A 24,928-nucleotide genomic window follows, 5' to 3' on the forward strand; every position below is an offset into this window, starting at 1 on the left:
TGACACAAAGCCTTAAATTTCTGTTATTAAAACAACACACTTTTAGCATGACTGTCCAAATTGGATAATGGCATTACCTTGAAATGAGTAGCCTGTTAACATCATCATTCAGTCCATGCTGATGTAGTGCACTCAACTGTTATGCACTACACTCTTAAAAATAAAGGTGCTTCACGATGCCATAGAAGAACCTTTTTGTCTAAATGGTTCCATAAAGAACCTTTAACATCTGAAGAACCTTTCTGTTTCACAAAAGGTTCTTTGTGGTGAAAGAAGGTTCTTCAGATTATAAAAGGGTAAGAAAGAGATGGTTCTTTAAAGAACCTTTGACTGAATGGTTCTTTGTGGAACCAAAAATGGTTCTCCTATGGCATCGCTTGAAGAACCTTTTGAAGCACCTTTATTAACCTTATAAGCCTTATAAGCACCGAGTGTATATAGGACTGGAAAAAGTAAACGATGTTGAACATGACGTGTCGACTCCCTATCACTACTTTAAGGTTTTTATGGTCCAGTACACAGACAGTGCTTCCTGTTACTTAACTCATTTTATTAGGAAATAAGTTTTTCTTCCAGTTTTCCTTCTTTTTGTGCAGTTCTAATTTGTTTCTTTTTATGTCTGTCCTCTCAGGCACCAGTCGATAATGGATCAAAAATCACCAGTTACCTTTTAGAGTGGGATGAGGTATTGCTTTTTTTTTTTTTTTGGTTAACAAGAAAGACTTTATAAAGTTTTTCATTATTATTATTCAATTTCTTTTCACATTTTTAGTAAAAGGGCCTTCTGGATGAACTGCATTTCAACATTTTGAACACTAATGATGTCTTTTTGACATCAGTCCTCTTCACATTCACTCTATTTAAAGATTCATATCTGAGTGATGTCTCTGCATCCTTCACAGACCACAGCACACTGTTGCCACTCATACATTTCTCACTCCAGCCATCATTACAGACGCTGAATGGCTTCAGTGATTTTATGCAGTGTAGTGACTGAAATGTATGTGTTAATCATCTACTTCATCTATTAGGGCAAAAAGAACAACATTTTCAGAGAATGTTACTTCGGAAGCCAAAGGCACTACAAACTCACTCATCTGTGTCCAGCCATGGCCTACACGTTTCGAGTGGCGGCACGCAACGACATAGGAATGAGGTATCACTGCAGAATTACGTGCATAAACATTTTCTAGGCTTACACAAAGTATTTAAATACACTGAAACGCAATAACATTAATGTTACGTACTTTTTAGTATGGATTGTGTGCAAATTGGGATAAAGGCAAATATTTAAACATTGTTTGACCAACTATGTTAGGAGGTAATATGAGGATAATAAGGCTCTTTCTATGGGTTGCTGTACAGGATGCATATTATTAAATCCAGTGTGTGACAGAACAATACCATTATCCCTCTGTAATCTCATCGTATCACCATCCCTCAAGTCTTAATGGAGGAGGAAAGCCATAAAGTCACCTTGATTCAAGAGAACAGACGGCCACTGGAGTGCTTTGTCTTTCTCTTTCGCTCTCGCTCTCTTCTACTTCTCCATTTCACCACCTATATATTTTTTCCACACATCAAAAAAAAATATTTATGGCAAAATAATATATATTGATGTAATTTAATATTATTATTTTATATAATTTTATTTTTAAAATAAAGAAACAACTTGATTAGTAGGGAAAGCCAATTGACCCTCACACCAATCTACAGAATAACTAGAGAATATATCTATATGTTTGGTCTAGTGGGTGGAAATGAAGTTGTTTGAGGGAAGATGGTCATCACTCTGAATGCAGTGCCATCCCTCGTCTCCTCCATCTCCTGACATTAATACCAGAGACACATTCAGAGAGTGAAGCAATACACTGAAATATGAGACTCCACCTCCAGCAAGCCACCTTTTGCCCAGTCTGAAGAGGATGTTTTTTATTACTTCCTTAACTGAGAGAAGCTCATTTAATATCTCCTGTTCCCCAGTGGCAGTTATAGACACTCTCCTACACACAGTAAATACTGAGGGCTCTAGTAAACTTGTCACAACCAGTTAATTGGAAGAAACTAGATTTAAAGCCACTATCGAGAGGAGAGGAAAACTATTCAAATTCCTTAAATCAGCCTGGAAGTTATTCATATTGGAGCGGTGTTTAAAAATAAACTCATTTAAAGTGTCTGACCTGAGAGGGATGCAAATGAACACAGTTCTTCTGCAAAGTTTATGCAAAACACATTTATACGTTCTTCTTGACGGATAACCAAACAACTAAAAACACTATTCCTGGCCGTTTTATGGCTTCTTGTGTGTATATGTGTTTGTGTGTGTATGCATATATTAATGTAATTCTGAATGTTTTCTCTCTTGTTTTGTTTGTCAGTGGCTTTAGTCCTGAGGTGGTCTTCTACACGACTGGAAGTCTGCCCCACCTGCCCCATGCTCCTCGGCTGGTGCGTGCCGGCATCACATGGATCACGCTGGAGTGGAGCCGCCCAGATGGCTGCACCGCAGAGGAACCCGTCACATACACGCTGGAGATCCAGGAGGAGAACGTTGTATGTCATTTAGATGACAGTGTCATCAGTTACTACATGAAAACGACATACTACAATTCTACATACTTGAACCCAATGGCATTTGGAATTTAAAAACTGGTCATTAATTAGGATCAAAGGAGATCATTTTTAAAGAAATACTTGAATCAAATAATTTTCATAACATTTGACTCAAATTAGTGTTTGAACATCTGCACTGTTCCACCAAGACAATAAATAGACAAATGTCTTTCTTTTGCATTCATATAGTACTTGATGTATATGCAATGCTCATGAGAATTACTGTACACCAGTTTAATAAAAAAACATACAAATGTCACTGAAAAATGGTCATAGTTTGGTTTAATATATAGTTGCTGTAGAACCAGTTATTGATGGGTTACTCTTAAAAAAAACAAAAACTAAAAGAATTTAAGAAAAAAAAATCATGACGTGGAACCTTAATCAGAATGATAGATTCCTTACGATTCCCAGTGCAACTTTCTGTGATGTTAATGGTAATGTAAGGTCACTAAGATGCAGTTTTATGGTCATTTTCTGCAGGGAACAGAGTTTCACCCAAAGTACACTGGAGAAAACTTGACATGTACTGTAGAGGGGCTGAAAAGAAGCACACAGTATAAATTCAGGGTGAGTAAATACATTTTTTATATAGCTTAGAATATCACAAATATCACATTATTGTGTGATTCAGAGCTCATCAGTTCATGCACTCCTAGCTATAATCATAATGCAAATCATTTAAAGAGTCCCTTGGTTGTCCTGAGGGGCAAATCTAGATTACAACATCATTTGGAACTTTGGAGAGTAACACAAATGTGCAGAGCATGCTGGGAAATGTCGGCTACTTCACTACTTAGGACAAGCCAAAAGCAAAAAGTTACAAACATGTGAGATCACATTGGTCCAAAATGTGGACATACATATAACATCAAATTTTGAAACTTTAGAGTTGACAGACAAACCTGGTTTGGAAACAGAATATAGAAAATAAATGACAAAATACTTAAAAATGATCCTGCGAGGGGTATGTTAACTCATTATGTTTACTGCTTGTTGGTTTGGTATGATCTGTGAGGTGGTACAGTAGATGGATTGACACAAAAACAAGCCACAAAAAGACATTAAAGAGATCTTAAAGGGATAGTTCACACAAAAATTAAAATTCTGTCATTAATTACTCACCCTCATGTCGTTCCAAACCTGTAAGGCCTTCGTTCATCTTTAAAACACAAATTAAGATATTTTTGATGAAATCTGAGAGCTTTCTAACCCTGCATAGACAGCAATACAACTGAAATGTTCCCAGGCCCAGAGACATAGTAAGGACATCGTTAAAACAGTCCATGTGATATGAGTGGTTAAACTGAGCATCATGGTATTCTTGTGAATGGTGCGGACGGTGATGCAGAGGAGAAGAAATGTTGAATAAAGTCATTGTTGTTTTCTTTGCGCAAAAAAAGTATTCTCGTAGCTTCACAAAATTACAGTTGAACCACTGTTGTCACATGGGCTATGACCTTTCTAGGCCTTGAACATGGTAGTTGCATTGCTGTCTATGCTACGAGTCAGAAAGCTCTCTGATTTCTTAAAAAATATCTTAATTTGTGTTCCGAAGATGAACCAAGGTCTTTCGGGTTTGGAACAACATGAGGAAGAGTAATTAATGACAGAATGTTCATTTTTGGGTGAGCTATCCCTTTAAAGCTCACATTTGACACATATGCAAATGTATTGTTATTGACATACTCAAAAATAACAAAGAGGTGCATTTGTCTGTTTTGAAGAGAATAATGCTTTCTGTAAAGTGCTGGTCAGATATTAATTGCCAAGTCATAGTGACCTGATGTTTTGGTCAAGCGTAGTGTGTTAATTATTAGCCAAAAGTGTGCAGCGTTCAACACCTGCTCTTTAAAGGCACACAGTGTTTTGTTTACCTGTGTGGGTGAGTAACTGTATGTGCAGGAAGCATGTTTGTGTTACAGGGACATCTGACAAATTAAGCCTAGAGTCATACATTGTTAATTACAGTGGCAACAAACTGCTTTAACCTCTCTCTGTGCTCCACTGACTCATGCTACAGTTGTTTTTTATTATCATCACAGATATTTTCTTCTGTCACGTTCATATAGTGAACTCTCCTATCTAATTATGAGTGAACCGCAGCCCACGTCAAGTGCTGCTGTAATGCAGTGAGTGGGTCTGGCTTAAGTGCTTTCATAATTAACAGTAATTCCTCCGAATGGTGCACACACCTCTTGGGTTTTTTGCATATTTTAAGTGGAGGCATCCATTAAAGTTGCAGGTGCAAATAATGGGAGTGTGTAAAAGTGTTATGTCATTACCGCTGCATTTGTGGGGGATTGTTTGCATACAGATGCTCTTTATTAGGCTGTGTGTAATGGTTTCGTTTTTTGTTATAATCTTACGTTTTATATGCATGAAGATGTGTTCAAGCGGTCAGATTTATGTATCATACATGTCTCTTATTTCCCACTTTTTGACATTTGCGAATCTTATATCTTTTTAATTATTTTCTTAGCTACCTTATTCATATAGCTAAGGTAAATTGTTTAATTTTTTGTTTCAGTATAAAAATTAGGGATGGACAGAAATACCACACTTGAAAATGAAAATGATCATGAAAACACAATTATTGTATTACTAGTTATTTTATTTTATTTTATTAAAATAAAATTTTAATTCCAAAACATTTCAAACCAATCAAAATAGAGTGACTCGAATGAAATTTGCTTAATTTTGTATTTGTTTCAAGTGTTTTTCAACAATATTTCAATATTCAAATATTGCTATTGCTTGTAGTTAGACTTAGGGTAGGGTGGCCATACATCGTCTTTTTCCTGGACATGTCCTGACTGGGATTTCTAAATTGTTGTTTTTTTACAACAGTCCTCATACATTATATGTACGTGTATTTGCATTACTTTGACTATTCTCTCTAGATCCCAACTTCTTGCACCCGACAATTGCTCAATTATGTACAATACCTACATGTTTTTGGTCAAACTATTTTTCAATCATTACCTTCAGCAAGTAGGTAACTATTCTATAGTATGAAAACTATAGAAAAACAAAGCCAATACTTGGACATTTAGATTGGCAATTTAGAAATCCCACCCAGGACAATTCTGGGATCAAGAGTACATGTGGTCACCATATGAATTAATGACATCTCAAAACATGCAATTCAACAAGAGCAAAAAGAGCTAGTGGTGCTTTCTCTTACAAAGAGGTTTAAACAATCTTGTTTTTGTGTCTTGAAGCTCATAGCCTCGAACCTGGAGGGCAGGAGCAGTCCCAGTGAGGTGCTGGTGTGTAACACCAGTCCAGACAAACCTGGACCCCCCTCCAGACCCTGCATCAAGGGCCCTATCAGACCCTACAGCTTCAGTGTCAAATGGGGTATGGCTTTTTGTGCAGCTGAAATGTTCAGCTTGAGTTGTTGCATTTGCTGAATTGGTTTCTGGCTGTGAGTGGAATTTGGAAATCTCATTTATATTTGGGAGCACATGCAATCTGTTTTGCATTTGAACTCGACATTTTGAATCTTGGAAATTGAGAAGAAATATCTGTGAATGTAATATTAATATTGTAATATTCATATTTACAAACCTACATAAAATGTAATGTCCTGGTATTGTTCTGTCTCTATCTGACTCATGTGTGCGTCACAATACACCTCATCTTGAGGTCTTCTTTTGTGATGAACTGCTTGGCTTCTGCCACTTTCCAATTCAGTTCCTTGCTTGCAAAAGCAAGTAGGATGAGGTCTGCGGTTGTATTGTGTTCTCAGTGTGATAATTCCCTCTTTATTTCCACATAGTAATGAACCAAACAGTTGATTTCTGACAGCTGCAATAAACTTCAAGGGCAAATGTATAAAATGTAGTTTTTGCACACTCGATGCAAAGGGATACAACAGTTGTCAGGTCATATCATGGGTAATCAAATTTCCCTTAATCTTTTGAAATGAGTTTATTTATACAATAAAAAGATGCTGTAGGTTTCGGTGCTTACGGTAGCAAATAAATGCATATTAAACTGTAAAAGACCAAATTACAAAGTTTTTGGCACAAACAACATAACTAACCGTTTTAGTGGACCTCAGGAAGAAATTAAATGAAAAATGTGTGCTCTGACCCCTTTAATACAGTTTTTATACTGCTTTATTTCTTTTGTAAACTTAAATAACAGCTAGTAGTTTAGCTGTTGTTCAAGTACTTTTTAAAGGAAGCATGTATATTAAACACATCTGTGTGTGTATTTCTAATATCCTGTCTGTATTGTCACGCTACAGATCCTCCACAAGACAACGGAGGTTCAGAAATCTTGAAATACCTCTTAGAGATGTCAGAAGGAAATTCTGATGGTATGTATTAATATATGCAACACCGATATGTCACTTTGACACGCTTTGTATTGGTCGCCATCTGTCTGCATGTTTAAGTATATTTTTGTCCTTGGTTAATTACATCTTAATTTTATTTCAAAAGTATTTAGACATGCATCTTGTCTTTTTTGTTTTTTTTTTCCACACGAACCCTTTTGAAAGAACATTGTCCTCACACTGTTACATCTGTCCTCTTTTCTTACACACTCCATTAGTGCTGTCAGAGCTTTTATTTCTCTAAAAGGAATTTCATATAGACAAAAATACTCAAATACAAAATACAGCTCTTAGATGTTCATTGTTACCTTTGTGTTTTATCTGGTAAGGATTTCTTTAAGCTTTGGGAATAGTTGCATGGATAACGGACTGATATCCAATGTGTCCGGCTGTTTGTCCTGTGGTTGTTTAACTCTTTGATGTCTTGTTTTCTGTAGCCAATCAGTGGGACATTACCTACAGTGGGCCTGCCACAGAGTGTGAGTGTGAGGACTTGAAACCTGGCACATTGTACAGACTGCGCACCTGCAGCATCAGCACAGGCGGCCACAGCCAGGTAACAGCTTTGGACACATCTGTAACCTCCATTAACCTTTTCTAAATGTTACTGTGCATCAGATCTGCACAAAGTTCGAGGAATTTTCACATTTTTTTTCAGTTCAGCAATATTCTTGAGGTGTCTAGTGTTAGTAATAAAAAAATCAAAACATAGCAATGCTTGTGTGATATTTAAGCAGACTGTGTGTTGTGACTTTCGAAATATAAAGAATGAGATTAAGTTTCATGACCAGTTTTTTAGAAATCCAGTCCAATATGCATCATAGAGTGTACGCTACCATTCAAACGTTTTGGGTCAGTCATTTTTTATATATATGTTTCTGAAAGAAGTCACTTATAATCACCAAGGCTGCATTTATTTGATGAAGAATATAATTCTTCAAAATAGTAATATTGTGAAATATATTTTCATTTTAAAATAACTGCTTTTTAATATATAAAACAACTATTTTAATATATTCTATAATATACTGTATAATGTAATTTTTATTCCTGTGATGGTGAAGCTGAATTTTCAGCAGCCATCCATCCTCCTGACTTCAGTGTCACATGATCCTTAAGAAATCGTTCTAATATGCTGATTTGCTGCTCAAAAAACTTTTTTATTATTATCAATGTTAGAAGTGGTTGTGCTGCTTAATATTTTTGTGGAAACTTACAGCATTTATTTGAAATGGAAGTCCTTTGAATGTTGTTACTTCACTTTTGATCACTTTAATGTTTCCTTGCTGAATAAAAATATTTTTCTTTAAAAACAAAAAGTCCTCAATCTTTTGAATGGTAGTGTAAAACACCTACTTATTTCTGCAGTTATATTTATAAATACATAATTGTTATGCTTGTGTCCCTGTAGTGCTCTGAGAGTCTGCCTGTGCGTACGCTATCTGTTGCTCCAGGACGTTGCCAGCCTCCCAGAATTGTGGGTAAAGCGAAACACAAAGAAGTGCACTTACAATGGGGTAAGATTTTTGGCACGCAGTATGTAAACCCACAACATAATTTATTTCTCTCTTTTTCTATCCCTCTCTGTCCTTCCTGTACAATACATCACACTTCTGAGAGTTTTCCATTTCTTAGCCTCTTTCATTTCTTGTTTACTTGTATGCATTTTACCATAATCTTTTATACAACGTGATGTACAATGCATTCAAGGCACATTTTTCAGACATTTTCCTTGTGAATCAAAGCCACAATGTTGCTAACACCATACTTTCCCAGTTACAGTATCAAGAAACCGCATTTAGTTGATAATTTCCATTCTCCCGAGATCTCTGCAGTTTCTGATTTATTTCTGATGATGTGAAATTACATTTCACCAAGCCTCTCTGTGGCGTTCACCCAATGCCACAAAACCCCTTTGTCATATCCAGAAATAGCTTAAGATCAATATTTCCACCATTTTTGCTACATTTCCTCAATGTAACATTATCAGCTTGCACATATTTTCCAGTACTAGACTAGAATGATGCTCTTGCAGTGCACTTGACTCACTGACTCCCTGTGCCTGAGCTATTGCTTTGGAGTTAATAGCCAAACACCCTCAGTGGGGAGTGAATTCTGGGTATAATGGGAGCTCCATTGTTGAGCTGCTGATTCCAGACTTTTAAGTGAACACTCTGGATTCAGGCTTTTGGACAAGAATCTTTGATCTGAAGTTGTAAAGCTGTAATTTGGTCTGCCTTAAAAGAACCCCTTACTTTTATTATAAAAGATGAAATTAACCTGTAATCCCTGCCCTTTTAACTCGTTGTTGTACTGAAGGGCTTTGTCTTTGTCCTTCTTTTCAGACTGTCCCTCCTCTGAGGGGGCATGTGAGGTGAGTGAGTACAGTTTGGAAATGAGGGAGGGAGAGTCTGAGCCTGCCGAGGTCTATCACGGCTCTGATCTGGAGTGCACTGTGGGCAGTCTGCTCCCTGGCGCCACCCATAGCTTCCGCCTGCGTGCTGCCAACGAGGCAGGGGTGAGTGACAAATTAGGAATCTAATATTAAGAGATTCACTGATGCCCAGAACTCTACAGTACATATTTTCATTAACTAGTCAATGGGTTGTCATAACTAGTTGACTAGTCTGTCCAAAGGACTACTGCCAGGCTAACATACCAGCCTAACAGCATGCTAAAATTTTCTCAGAGCTTATGTGATTCAGAATTAGTTTTTAAATTAATGCAAATTCATCAACCTCACTAATTGACCATCCTGACCTATCCCTACCATTACTTTATCGCATTGCTTGTCTAAACCAGACAATAATTATTTGAAATAAATGTTGTATCCCTTTGAAATAATTATTTGAGATAAATATGACGTAAAAGTCAAAATTAAGACAAATAGTTTCGACTGTCAAATTATTTTTGTAAAACTGTTTGTCATAAATGTGACTTCTAATGTCATAAAGTCAACTTTATCATAATTATGACTTTTCGTTTTATAATTGTGACTTTTTATGTCAATTTCGGCTTTTGTCTTACAATTTCAATTTGTATGTATGTCATTATTTTGATGTTAGATCTCCTAATTATGTCTGTTTATGTCATAATTATGAATTACCAAAGCATGATTTTTTTCTTATATAGCAGAAATGGGCTTTCATAGATATCTCTCCAGCTTCTCCAAGGATTTCTCAGGGAGGCAGAGATCAGCCCTAGCTGTCTAACTTTTTCTTTGCTCGAATTAAGTACCTTTCCCTGTCTCTTTTCCAGGAGTGTTAATACAGCATTCAGAGTAAGCACTAGAGCCTGAGGAGAGAATTTAATCTTGTTCTCTGTTTACTTTTCATTTGTTTGCTTGAGACAAACTCCCACAAGTGAAGAATCGATGTGTCTCACATCAGATTGCACTACTGGAAACATGCTTTGATTTCAGAAGGATGTAATGCAAGTTTGTTTTTGGGTTTTATTTGTTTCGGTCTTGTTCGTTTTTCACATTTTATTTGGATAGAAATAAACTTGGTTGCATATGAAACATTTCATGTCATGTAGTGAATGTTAATTTGCACTTCTTTGTCTCTCTTTTCTTATGCTTACAGTATGGGCAATACTCTGAACCAACAGAAATAACAACCGCAGCTGGTCCTCCGAGCCAGTGTGCGGCGCCATCCCTCACCCTAATGTCCAATACCTGTGTGCTGGTCAGCTGGGAGGTAATTTATCATATTTAAAGCAGACCTATCATTAAAAGTACATGGGTTTTACATAAACACACTCAACAACACTGTCAGTATTGACGTTCAGATGAGCTGAAGTACCCAATCAGTCAATAATTCATTTATGCCTCTTTCAGAGTCCAGAGAGCTCAGGGGCCGACATCTCTGAGTACCGTCTGGAGTGGGGCCGAGAGGAAGAGCCCATGGAGCTGATCTACTGTGGCCCTGACACGCAGTGTGAGATCTCAGACCTGACACCTGCTACTCATTACTACTGCAGACTACAGGTATTACTGTCACTTAACAGTTCTTTTCATTTGTTTAACAAGTCTGGAACAATGTATTGTTAATGTGAAGAGTTTGGTTGAGGCAATTTTACAAATTTCACCTTTCTTTTACTTTCATAATGCCTTTTTTAATGCCTACTTTTGTTTATAAGGTTCAGTGCCCTGGGAGTTGGAAAGTGTAAATAACTCATTACTGCATGATGTTATTTTATTAGATTTTAAAAATTTATCGTGCGTCATTCTAGTGCAGCCTGAATCCAGAATTAGAAAACTTGAATAAACTTTGGATAGATTTTTGTGCCATATTTAACGTAATTAGCATTTGCTCTCGTCTATTTTAGCGTATTTAATTGAGTAGAGTAGTACAAGTGTCATTAACTGTATCGTTGTGTGCAGTGAGGCTGTAAAACAGTCATTATTCTTTAAATAAATGAGCTGGTGATACTCGAGATGATATTATATGGTGAGGATTAACAGCGTAATTATTACTATAATCATTTTTATTTATTAGGAAATGTAGTAAAGCAGCTCAAAATGTTTTACTGAATTGGATTAAGACATATAAATATGTTTATTAATATATATTTAAAAAATGTTGGTTGATGAACTAAAACAGATGAAGTTTCTGTTAATAAATCAGTCAGTTTAATCCAAAAATGTTTTACATCTTTCTTTTTTTTTTTAGGTGGCATTTATCATTATTGCACAGCACATTAGGGTTATCAGTGGATTCAAATATTTAATTGTGATTAATACATTATGCACTAACACATTTAGTTCCTTTTTAGAGAAAGGACATTAAATAACAGGCCTGTTTGTAATTACTAACTTTGGCAGTTGGTGTGGATGCCACAATACAGTGTCGTTATTTGTAATTTACTGATCATTTTTTAGAAATGAATCAACCGGTCATAACTATGAATTAAATGTGAAAAGCTTTGACGGCTAACTTTTAACATTATGAAATATCTGTTCAGTTTATGGAACTTTGTCCCCTGTTTCAAGGCGGCGAATCAGGCAGGTGCAGGACCGTACAGTGATCATGTGAGCTGTCAGACCCCCGCCACCATGCCCGACCCCATCTCAGTGTTGTGTGTACTTGAGCACGACCCTACAGAAAGTGGCGTCTACACACCTTCCACTTGCCTGGCTTTGAAATGGGATGAGCCCTGCAACAATGGAGCGGAGATCACATCTTACACTCTTAAACTGGGAGAGCAGCTGATCAGCCTGGGCACCAGCACCTGCTATGTGCTACAGAACCTACAGCCTGACAGTGAATACAGGTATGTACACACACACCGTTCTGTTCACTAGATCACATTCATCTGGTGATTTACATAAGCACTTCTGCGATATGGGAAAACAGTGTTAACTAATAACTACTTAGCTTTCCGATTCCCTCTGAGCCAAAACTGTGTCCTGCGGGGAGTAGTTACACTCCATCTCAGGTCTCATTTGCATTCTGCAAAGTTGTCCATTTCAGCGAAGCGTGACGCCACAACCGCATCACCCCCGCTGCCTGTTTCCTCCCCCTGCCCAGGAGAACAGTGGGTAAACAGCAGCGTGTTAATGATGCTAATCGGAAGCTAATGAAAAGAGAAGGCCAGAGGGCAGAGTTTGTGTGTGCATCTACGAAGTGGCGACCATAACAGGACATCTATCCCTGCATGGGGCCTCCACAGCGCACATATAAGTGTCTTCATCAGCCAGCTTATGCAACCCATGTTTTTGTCTGAGAGCTTTGATTATGGCCTTTAAATTAGAGATCTGCGTGGGACTGATTTTTCCAGTTTCATCCCACTTTCCTCTGACTCCTGCAGATTGTTACTCGTCATCAACCTGCCAATTAAAAGTTTGGGGTCAGTAAGATTTTTTTTTTCAGAAGAAATTAATACTTTTATTCAGCAAGGATGCATTAAATTGTTAAAAAAATTAGGATAAAGACTTGTGTTACAGAAGATTTCTATTTCAAATAAATGCTGTTCTTTTGAACTTTCTATTCACTTAAGAATCAATGCAACTGTTTTCAACATTGATAATAATGAGAAATGTTTCTTGAGCACCATATCAGCATATTAGAAGGATATCTGAAGGATCGTGTGACACCGAAGACTGGAGTAATTCAAATTTACCATCAGAAAAATTTATTTTTTAAATAAATTAACATAGAACATTATTTTAAATTGTAATAATATTTCACAATATTATAATTTTTACTGTAATTTTGATTAAAAAGGCAGATTTCATGAGCATAAGAGACTTTCAAAACTTTTTAACTCTACTCTAGGTCTTGTTACAGATTCTCAATATTCTCATTAATAAAACAGAGAAAATAAAGCATGTCTGCATTTACACTGTCTAAGCACCATAAGTTTACATTTTGAAACAAATCACTGCTTCTTAAATTTACAATAAATGCCAAATTTTACTAAATTTGTAAACGTAAATTTGAACTATATGGTGGAATATTAAACTATTTAAATGTTGCTTACACGGATTAAACTCTGTTTTGAAAATCTGGGTTGTAAATACTCTTTCAGAAAGAGATTGGACCTCTCTGTAGATTAGATTTTTTTTTAATACATCTCTACAATTTTTTTTGTGTGTGTGTTTTATATTTCACTTACTATTCCCGCCATGTTCAGTATTCATGTGCAGGGAAGATCAGGGTTTATTTTCTAGTTATGGTTGACCTTTCCATTTCCATGTTGTCCATCTGTTGCATTTGTCTGCTGTTGGACTTCCTCTTCGTTAGCATTCTCAGCCATGCATCATGCCCCACTGTTTTATTTTTCCGACACTGTTCATGGAACAGTAATAATATATATGGCCCACATTATTTATTTATTTATTTTAAATTTTTTTTAATGTTTTTTTTTTTTAATTTTTATTCATTGATTGCTTTTGGATTTTAGAAGCAAAACCAAAGGCAGGAGTCCACTTGCAGATTTCATTATCTGATAGCAGACTATCTCAGTAGTCTCTTGCCAGTGTTCTAACTGGTCTAATAGCAGTGTAACCTTTGTTATTTACCCTGCTCATACAAAGAAGCTGAGTTTCTTTATGCTCCGTATATTTAATAGATCATATTCAAACAAATGGTTTAGGGTAGTAATGTCACAAATTTGCTTTGTGATCAGTGACTTAAAAATATAATGAGAATCTTAAATATGGTTCCAGGTTAAAGTGAAAATAAGATTTTGAATCTCAGATTTTTGATATGGCCTAAGACTTTCGAACCCCACTGTATATGAATCAGGACCAGATATTTTTGAGCCAGGCCCGGCGTGAAGCAGACTGTATGTTCATTTGATCTCTCCTAGATCGATTATGTCTTTTGTCATTAGGGGCGTACAGACTAATGAAATCTCTTGAAAGGTTAAACTATGTTTTGTTTTCAGTTAAATGCCAACCAAACAGTCTGGTGTTGTGGAAGAGCTGCTGTTAATTACAGTCCAGACTCCCCAACTCTCCCATTTTTTTTTAATCCAGAAATTGATTTTGGTTCTATTTGATTCAGTAATATGACAAGGCATTATCCTTGAATGATGGGCTTCTACACAAAGCACTTGCAGCCGACAAATATAAATTTGATTGAGCTTAGCAAGGTGAAAGTTAAGGAAGTTATTTGCATCCCCAAGTGAGCGAAACTCAGCATGACGTGGCTTATTACTTCTTATAGTGGCAGTGAGTGAAGAGATGGACCACATCTCATTTCACATCGAGGCTGAGTCAGGTGAAGCTGGGTAAAACGAGAAGTATTTTCAGAGAAAAGCCCATTTTAGCTGGATTTTGTTGTTTGTTGTAATAAATGCAAATAATATAATATATTTAAAATTGTATTTATGTACATATGTGTGTGTAAATATATTTGTGTTGTGCCATGGAAAATGCCATGAAGTGATTCACATGGTTAACAGCAAAGCAAGGGCACATCTGTTGGCTTGTTGATAAACATATGTGAAACCCTTGCACTCCATTGATACATTCATATTCAGATGAAGTTGCTCATATGAGTGTCATCTGCTCACCTCCTGCATGAACGGCAGCTGTAAGCAAAGGCGAATGTTGTTTTTAACACACATTAATGAGTCTAGTATAGTGAGTCACATTAGCTCTGTTATTGATGATACCATGTGTCTCTGTTGACATTTGTTGTGTTTTGAAAACAAATGCAAATCCACACGTTGCAGTGCAGTTGCTTTATAGTAAGTATACAGTTCAGCGGTGACATGAAGTAAACAAGTTGCTTAGCTTTCTTGCTTTTGGAAACAACACAAGTACCTGATTGTTTAGCTGTTCTGAACCGACCTGGTCAATTTCGTAGCCATCATGTCTTTAAAGACTCAGTGCTGTTCTTCTGAAAAGAATGGCTACTTAATTTAATGGTTAGCTGCACTGCGAGTTGAAAATGTATAACTGCATTGAAGATACTAAAGAGAGCATTATCTTTTTAATTATATCATTAAAACCGATTGTATGATTTAATGATCACGTTTTATGGGGTACTAAAATAATGAGGATTTCAATTAGGCTGACAGCATTAACTCTGAACACTTTAGTGACAATTATAACTAAACATGCACTAATACACTTAACTAAATCAAAAAGTGATAAACAGTTTAGATTAAACAAAATATTTGTTTGTTCCACAAAAAAAAAAAGATTTTTTTTGACCTGGCACTATCAGGATTTCAATTAGACAATTTTCTGAACACTGAACACTTTCAGTTGTATTTAGTGGGAAAAAAAAATAGTAGGTCTAAAAAAAGTCTAAAAACATTAATAAAAAGATTTGATTAAACGCAAAATATTTGTTTGTTCTACAAACAAAATGCTTAATGTTTCAAAATGCTTCTTGGAGCATTGAGTTGTGTTGTGTTGTGTTGTGTTGTGTTGTGTTGTGTTGTGTTGTGTTGTTGTGTTGTGTTTTGTGCTTTGTTGTGTGTTGTTGTGTTTTGCTGTGTTTCGTTTTGTTGTGATTTGTTTTGTTTGTTTGTTTTGTTGTGTTCTATTTTGTTGAATCTCTGAAATGAGTCAGACATCCCAAATGCTACTGAGTGAGGACTTCTAGGAAAATGTGTGTAATTATTGTCTCTGCTCACTCAAAGCTTGCAATATAACGTGTGGCATATGACATGTTGCTGAAAGGTTTTGATGAAAGAGCAGGTTTATTAAGAATTACATTCTTAATAAGTTATTGATTTACGCCTCAAAGCTGCTTTGTCTCAATCAGGAGGTCTTGTGGTAAAGGTCAGGTAAAGTCTATCATGCTTATCCTTGAAGCTTAATATCACCTTGCTGCTGGCTCTTGTAATGCCATGACTGTTGTTATGTTTTTTTTTTTGTGACACACATGAACGAAAATGTAATTTATAGTAGCCAAACTGAAATATTACTTTTGAGTAGTAAGGAAGAATTTCCTACTGAGCCCATCAATCACACTGCTCTATCTGATGGTAGTCAGAGGTTTTCAGTCTCAGGCTTTTTCTTTCTATATATCATGTAGGATTAGTAGGAGTGACCAAAATCTTTTTTACCCTTACTGTGATATAAAAAAATGATTACAGACAGTAATTGTGATATATCATTGTAGTTTTGGAGGATGATAATGCTTGTTTTTATACAATAGATAAAATACTTTTATATAACATTAGGCAGTCCTACTCACCGATAGCAGCACAAATAGAAACACTATATCTGTAGCAGTTTACACATTTCTAGCTCTGCACCATATACAGGTCAAATCGTCCAGCCCTGAAGATCACCTGATGTGCATGTTTTAAATGAGACTCTCTATGCTGTGTCAGTTTGCAGATTCAGGCAGTGAATGAGATTGGTGCCAGTCCCTTCTGCCCTCCCCTGCTGGCCCGCACAAGGCCACTGCCCCCTGTCCCGCCCCGACTGGAGTGCACTGCCGCTGGACCCCAGAGCCTCAAACTCAAGTGGGGAGACAGCAGCAATGCCAAGAGCCTGCTTGGAGAAGAGATGGTCTACAACTTGCAGATGGAGGACAAGAACAGAAGGTCAGTTCATCTCGATTACACCTCATAAACGACAATAGATGCGCCGCTAAGAGGGAAATTTAATTCATTTTGAAAGCGCACTGTGAGCAATAATGTAATTTAGTCAAGGTGAACTGTCATTAGATGGCAGCAATATTTTGGCATTACATAAATACATCATTTATTTTTAAACTTTTTAGCTTGTATGTTTTTTTAAAGTTGTTTATAGCTCAACAACTGAAAGCTGTCATCCTATATAAATTAGTGCTTTGAGATGTAATTAATGTTATAGGTCTTTAGGCCTTACTATTATAGACATACCTGTAGATTGGCCAGGCCACTGCATTTTTAACCTCCCCGAGTTTCAGTTTGGCTCACATCCTAATTTAATTGTAACTGTTGATTGTTTTCTTTGGCAGAGTGGTGTTTTGGCAGTATTTGTGAGCGGGCAACAGGCCTGACAGATGGGCATTTAATAGAAAATATAATGAATTCCCCAACCGACACTGTCGGAAATCCTTTGTGTTAAACTGGTTAATTTTCTAATTATTTTAATGATTCTCTTTAGCCAGTAACAGTTTTTCTACAAGGGGAGACATGATTAAAGCATTCATCTTTAACAAACATGTACCAAAGGTGTAGATAGTTTATAAATACTCTTTATATATGCTCTTAACTTTCTAAAGTTTAGAGTGAGTATGATTTTTTTTAATATTTGAACATAGGAAGTCTCTTGATGCTCACAAAGGCTGTATATATTTGAAGAAAAATACAAAAATACAGTCATATTGTGAAATATTATTATAATTCAAAATAACTAGTTTTCTATTTTAATATATTTTAAAATGTTATTTATTCTTGTGTTGGCAATTACTCCAGTCTTCAGTGTCACATGATCCTTCAGAAATCGTTCTAATATGCTCATTTGCTGCTCGAGAAACATTTCTTAATGTTTTTACATTTTAAATTGTTCTTAAACCGTTTTATGCATCCTGAAATTTCTGAATAAAAGTATTACTTAAAAAATATCTAACTGACCCCAAACTTTTAAACTTTTAGGTGATGTTTTCAATCAAACTATTTTGATTTCACAACGTTCTTCAGATACTTGTTGTGGACCCTCTTGGTGATGTTATTAAGGCTTTTCTGGGATTCGTTTATTGCATCTTATTCATGTGTAAAGACTGAAAGATACAAAATGAAATGTCATAGTCATAAACAGAGGGCTAACAATTGGTAGCATAATGTCCCCTTGACTTTGTGTGTTAGTCCTGATCAAATGATAGCAATAAGCATATTTACTAAAGGCCTAAGATCCAATTGCCATCATCAGTGTGCATTAGATTGTTCTTTTTTTTTTTTTTGCTATGTTAACAATGATTTGATTCAGCTGCTTAATCAAAATTAGATACCATCTGCACAGTCGGGACAGACTAGATTCAGCATGGCTCTGAAATGGACTCGTAATCGTTCTGCTATTACACATTTTATTTCTGGTCAGATTGCCATAGTAACCATAAATGTACTATCCATCAAACCAACAATAGCAGCTATTGTATCCAAGCACTTCTCTGTGGACTCTCCCCTTGTTCTTGTTTTCTTACTCTTTGAAAAACCCTTTCTTCTGGAGTTTATTTTATAATTCAGTAGGTGATCAGTTACTGCGTGTTGGAGCTTGAAACAAAAGACTGTGCTTAGTACTATTAATTTATATGCACATAAAAAACTATCAATCCAAGCCAGCATTTCAACACAGACTTGGATGATGAAGAGAGTTTGATGGGCTAAAGTGAGAATATTAAATACGAGCTGCTGGTCAGTGGTCTGTTACCTTCATCTTATTAGTCAGACATCGAGCTGGCAGGAGTTTCTTGAGATTGGCAAAATATCTCTGGAAGCAGTCATTAAATAGCAGCTGCTGCTTTGTTCTCTGTTTTGACCTGAGTTGTTTGTGTAAAGACTGATGGTGTTGCGCTAGGACAGGACATGACATGAGGATACCCAGAGCTCACTGCTAATACCTGAAATTTCTACCTAATTTATTGTAATTGAGACCAAAAAAAGGTTAAATTAAATTGTGAAAGTCTGGGGCTGGTCTACAATGTCGTTAAGCCTTTGTTTGTCTTAAAAAACACACAAATGGGCATAAAGAGCATTCTTTTACAGTTTGTGGTTGTTTTATTTACTTTTTTGGTTTTTAGACAAATGTAGCTCATCATTAAAACTGGTAACAATTGTCAACTAAAATCAAAAAAGCAGTTAATAAAATAAATTGTTTGGATGTTAAAAATGGATATGCACTACCATTCAAAACTTTAAAAAGTACTCTTTTTTTTCAGAAATTAATACTTTTTTCAGCAAGGATGTATTAGATTTATCAAAAACAATAAAGACTTGTACATTATTACCAAACAAAATCTATTTAATATAAATGCTGTTCTTTTGAACTTTCCATTCATCCTAAAAATAATAACAGTTTACTAAAGATATTAAGCAGCACAACTGTCTTCAACATTGATGATGATTAAAAATTCTTGAGCACGAAATCAGCATATTAGAATGATTTCTGAAGAATGATGTGATACTAAAGATTGGCGTAACAGCTGCTGAAAATTAATTTAAATAAGTTTAAATAACACACCATTAACATAAATGAAATGTTTATGTTTTAGGTTTGTCACAATCTACAGAGGCCCAAGCCACACATATAAGGTACAGCGACTAAATGAGTCGAGCAGCTACTGTCTCAGGATTCAAGCTGTGAGCGAGGCAGGAGAGGGCCTTTTCTCTGAAGTACACACCTTCCATACGACCAAGTCTATTCCTCCAGCTCTCAAGGGTGAAGTATATTTATACAAGAATATTTGCACATTGTTTCACGCCACATGTGTTCATGTACTGGATGGGCACTTATTTGATGCTTATACAGCTAAACTTGTGTATTATCTTTTAGCTCCCAAAGTGGTACAGATGGAAGGGAATGTGTGTGAGGTGAGCTGGGAGAGCATTCCACCAATGAGAGGAGACCCCATCATCTACATCCTACAGGTGCTGGTGGGCCGGGAGTCTGATTACAAACAGGTGAGATTCCATTTTTCATACCTGAATGATTAGCCAGTGATTAATCTCATAACTTTTATAATTTATCTAACACCAAACACTGCATTGCATTCATAGTAAAAATGTATATATTATGACACAGGACAGAGATATCATATGCAACAGTGCTCTTTAGTGATCTCATTTGCATTAAAAAACATGCATTCTATATTTATATGAAAATGAAATTAGAATTCTGTTACATATAATTTGGAAGTCCTTTTAGATCATTGAGATGATGCTAAATTTCTCCAAATCTGTTCAGATGAAGAAACAAACTCATCTACAGTATATTTAGAATGGCCTGAGGGTTAATTTTCAGCAAATTCTGGGTGACCTATGCCTTCAACAATCATATGTGATTATTTTTTTATTAATTTAATTTAACTTTAATTATTATTAAAATATCCACACCTATAGGCAAAACAGAAAATGCGTGAAGTTTCTTGCTAGTCTTTGCAGTGCATTGTTATTCAAGGAAAGGGAAAAAGATCAAGATGTCATCCCCACAGACCAAGTCTGAGATAGAAGCAGGATGATAGTTCTGTGTCCTCTGCCTGAGACTCATAGTATTCTGCAACTGATGTTGATGCCACTGCTGATGGCTTGATAGAGACCAACACCCAGCTCATCTATCATACTTCATACAATTGAAGGAAACAACAGCATGCATTTAAAATGGGTCTTTAATCTATTTCAGGTTATTTTTCATTTGTGATTGTGATTTGGAGAAATTCTAGTAATACAGGAAAACTGGATACAAGTTTAACCTGATGAAACTATTGAACTTGCCTTTTTAAGAATCAGTGACTTTTGTGACAGTTGTGTGCAAGTCCCTGTTTTGTCTCAGAGAGAGGATTATTATCATTCACTGCACAAGTGACATTATTGCACAAATGTTTTGTCAGTTTGCTTATAAATGTGCTGTCATTTTGCATTTAGTGGCAACATTAGTAGATCAGCCTGTGAATCATAAATCCACTGACTGGTTGTGAAGGCCACAAGGTCTCTCTAGGGAGTTGTCCAGAGCAAGCCAATCAGATCCCTTCCTTCACTGGGATATTTTTCAGTTAGGGGCACAAACGCTGCTGTTCTAATGTCTAATGTAGCTGGCATGGCACCTATTACTGTGTTAATGTGCTCCTTGTCCTGTGAGCTGTTAAAATGTATGTGAGAAGTGAGGAGTGTGTTGTTTGCATGTAAAGAGAAGCAAGGGTTTAATGGCAGCAGATGCCATCTCCTGTTTGCTTTGGTTGTAGTGTGTCTGTGTGAACTCGTAACTAAAATACGTCTCCATTTCGCCATCTTATTTATAAAACATGTAAAAGTTACAGAACAAGCAGGGACCCAGTACAAATCCTGTGTGCATCTCAGATCATTTTCACCCAGATAATGCATGTTAACCATACCTTTTTTTTCTAAATTCAACAATTTTTTTCCTCTATATAAATTAAAAATAAAACACAAAACACTTAAATCAACTGTTCTAAATGCTGCAAGTGAATTTAGGCATCACTGTATTATAATGTACAGGATGAAAAATGACTATTCAGTTTGAGATATGCTGGATTAACAGTTTTATTAATTTTAATAATAATTGCAATTTTAATCTATTAAATTAGATTCATGTTATATTAATAGATAACGGTAATTGTAAAATAAATGTACACATAAAGGAAATGAGCATGAATAATTAAACAGTATTCAGTATATCCAGTATTGTATTGAAAACACAGAAGCTAAGTGATACAAATATTGAAGCATTCCTATGCTGTTAGATGAAATGTTATCATTCATGGACCGGAATAAACTGTTGTGTTTTATTTTATTTTTATTTTTGTTCTATTAGATTCAGCTTGTTTGAAGTTGTATTTTGTCTGCTTATAAGTAATTGCTGTCTCAGTTTTACATGCTCTTCTGAACTCAAATGGCATCTGTTTCATTCCTCTCTGCAAATGGAAAAATGAAATAGTAGCTGTCAAAAGGGGTTGCTAGAAACAACTTATATGAAGTTTATCTTTTTTAATGCATTATACTGCTGAGAGGGACAGTTTCCAAATGTATTTGCTTAGCATATGTATTTCTTTGATACATTAGTGTTTTTTCTTCGGTCAAATCAAAAGTAGCCTGTGTCTGGTGTGCACTGGAAGCTGAAGTTCTTCTTTTCCTTATTGAAATCAAGTATTTAGTCCTCTCTGGACCTTTTGTACAAATTTTCAGTGCAACTTTTCTAAACCGATCGTGCCGTGGCACTTTATCCATGCATCTGGAATAAACAATGACGGTCTTAATGTTTAACTCCTGGCTTCGCTGTGCTATTAGAGCTGCATGGTGATATGAAGCTCAGGCACGTTTTGGCTTAGAGTCACTTTTCTCTGTTTCATTTGTGTCAACAAAAGAAAAGTGTGCATCATCTTAGCCTGGAATAAGGGAGGTTACAAATTGTGGGAGGCTTTTCATTGAAATTGAACAGCTGTTGTTTGGCAGTCAGAAGCAGCCACATGTGAAAAGCCCCATCCATAGGAAGTGCTCTGTGTTATATAAAGAGAAGCAAGGGTTTAATGGCAGCAGATGCCATCTCCTGTTTGCTTTGGTTGTAGTGTGTCTGTGTGAACTCGTAACTAAAATACGTCTCCATTTCGCCATCTTATTTATAAAACATGTAAAAGTTACAGAACAAGCAGGGACCCAGTACAAATCCTGTGTGCATCTCAGATCATTTTCACCCAGATAATGCATGTTAACCATACCTTTTTTTTCTAAATTCAACAATTTTTTTCCTCTATATAAATTAAAAATAAAACACAAAACACTTAAATCAACTGTTTTAAATGCTACAAGTGAAATTAGGCATCACTGCATTATAATGTACAGAATCAAAAAATGGATATTCAGTTTGAGATATGTTAGATTCATTTTTATTAAATTAGATTAATTTTATATTAACAACTAAAAACGACAATAGTAAAATAAATGTACAAATAAAAGAAATGAGCATGAATAATTAAGCATGACGAATATAAAGGATTGAAAACATAGAAGCTAAGTGATACAAATAGTGAAGCCTTTTTATGCTGTTATATAAAATGTCATCACTCATGGACCTGAATAAACTGTTGTGTTTTGTTGTATTTAATTTTTTGTTCTATATTAGATTCTGTTTTATTTTTGTCTGCTCATAAGTAATTGGCTTGTTTTTGGCAACTTTCATTAACAGAGACCATTGCCATCTCAGTTTTTACATGCTCTTCTGAACTCAAATGGCATCTGTTTCATTCCTCTCTGCAAATGGAAATCGAAAAATGAAATAGTAGCTGTCAAAAGGGGTTGCTAGAAACAACTTATATGAAGTTTATCTTTTTTAATGCATTATACTGCTGAGAGGGACAGTTTCCAAATGTATTTGCTTAGCATATGTATTTCTTTGATACATTAGTGTTTTTTCTTCGGTCAAATCAAAAGTAGCCTGTGTCTGGTGTGCACTGGAAGCTGAAGTTCTTCTTTTCCTTATTGAAATCAAGTATTTAGTCCTCTCTGGACCTTTTGTACAAATTTTCAGTGCAACTTTTCTAAACCGATCGTGCCGTGGCACTTTATCCATGCATCTGGAATAAACAATGAAGGTCTTAATGTTTAACTCCTGGCTTGGCTGTGCTATTAGAGCTGCATGGTGATATGAAGCTCAGGCACGTTTTCATTTTCACGTTTCATTTGTGTCAACAAAAGAAAATGTCTCCGTCATCTTAGCTGTGAATAAGAAAGGTTACAAAATGTGGATGGCTTTTTATTGAAATTGAACATCTGTTGTTTGGCAGCCAAAAGCAGCCACATGTGAAAAGCCTCATCCATAGGAAGTGCTCTGTGTTATACAAGTTAGAAGGTTTTTATACCTTTAGAGGTTTTGTGGCATTTGTCAACACTACAGGTTATGAGAGCTCTGACTTATATTAGGAATGTGCCGTACTAAACACCAGGGGTGTGGACTCGAGTCACACGACTCGAGACTTGACTCGGACTCGAGTCCCAAATTTGATGACTTGCGACTCGACTCGACATAATTAAAGAAGACTTGAGACTCGACTTAGACTTTGATAGCAATGACTCGAGACTTGACTTGGACTTGAGCCCTGTAACTCGGAAAGACTTTATGATCAGATCAAAGTCGTTATAGACGCGTCCCTGCAGCGTGCTTGCGCTTGACTGGCAATAAGCAAGAGACTGCGTTTAGGGAGCGCTGGACAGTGTTGTGGGTAACGCATTACAAGTAACGCGAGTTATGTAATCAGATTACTTTTTTCAAGTAACTAGTAAAGTAACGCATTACTTTTTAATTTACAAGAGAATATCTGAGTTACTTTTTCAAATAAGTAACGCAAGTTACTTTTTTTTTTTTCAATTTATTGATTGACAGCTCTCCTGTCCTCATGTTGAGAGAAGTCAGAAGATGTCGCAATATTGTAATGCATTACTTTTAAAAGTAACTTTCCCCAACACTGGCGCTGGATATATAGGCTAGCATAAATTAATGGAGTAATAACACAACTTACGACAAAAGAACCGAGATAAGAAAAAAAAAAAAGAAAAAAAATGACATGATTCGTTTAGTAGCGATCTCCGCTCTTGAAAAGCGCTGCGCTGTCCGTTTGATCGCCGCCCAGCAGACACACGGAGCGGGCATGAGAAACGAGAGGCGCAGCCGCGATCACTGGTGGCTCGCCTCATCATCACTGTGACCGCTGCTGTTAAATATTCCTCACTTCTTCTGTTTGTCCGACACCGAGGTGCAACATGAGTGATGGATCCGCATCCACTCTGCCAACTCGATGTGCTTTAATTTTCATTTTTATTTGTAATAAACACCTCTCTGAAGGG

At 36.1% G+C, this 24,928-nt stretch overlaps 1 protein-coding gene across 1 annotated transcript in view; it reads left to right on the top strand.

Moving 5' to 3' along the window:
- The window catches only part of LOC107688494 (fibronectin type III domain-containing protein 3B-like), a 144,202-nt gene that overhangs the window by 115,217 nt on the left and 4,057 nt on the right, over positions 1-24,928 (top strand). The window contains exons 11-25 of the mRNA XM_016486174.1: positions 632-685; positions 1,032-1,156; positions 2,379-2,553; positions 3,097-3,183; positions 5,838-5,976; positions 6,872-6,943; positions 7,399-7,517; positions 8,373-8,478; positions 9,307-9,479; positions 10,546-10,659; positions 10,800-10,949; positions 11,955-12,235; positions 16,763-16,978; positions 19,630-19,796; positions 19,911-20,038. Of these exons, the coding sequence (XP_016341660.1) occupies positions 632-685; positions 1,032-1,156; positions 2,379-2,553; positions 3,097-3,183; positions 5,838-5,976; positions 6,872-6,943; positions 7,399-7,517; positions 8,373-8,478; positions 9,307-9,479; positions 10,546-10,659; positions 10,800-10,949; positions 11,955-12,235; positions 16,763-16,978; positions 19,630-19,796; positions 19,911-20,038 (2,106 nt within the window). The remainder of the gene's footprint in view (positions 1-631; positions 686-1,031; positions 1,157-2,378; positions 2,554-3,096; positions 3,184-5,837; positions 5,977-6,871; positions 6,944-7,398; positions 7,518-8,372; positions 8,479-9,306; positions 9,480-10,545; positions 10,660-10,799; positions 10,950-11,954; positions 12,236-16,762; positions 16,979-19,629; positions 19,797-19,910; positions 20,039-24,928) is intronic.

This window comes from Sinocyclocheilus anshuiensis, unplaced genomic scaffold, assembly GCF_001515605.1.
Source record: "Sinocyclocheilus anshuiensis isolate Anshui unplaced genomic scaffold, SAMN03320099.WGS_v1.1 scaffold329, whole genome shotgun sequence".
In the NCBI taxonomy this organism is placed as follows: domain Eukaryota; kingdom Metazoa; phylum Chordata; class Actinopteri; order Cypriniformes; family Cyprinidae; genus Sinocyclocheilus; species Sinocyclocheilus anshuiensis.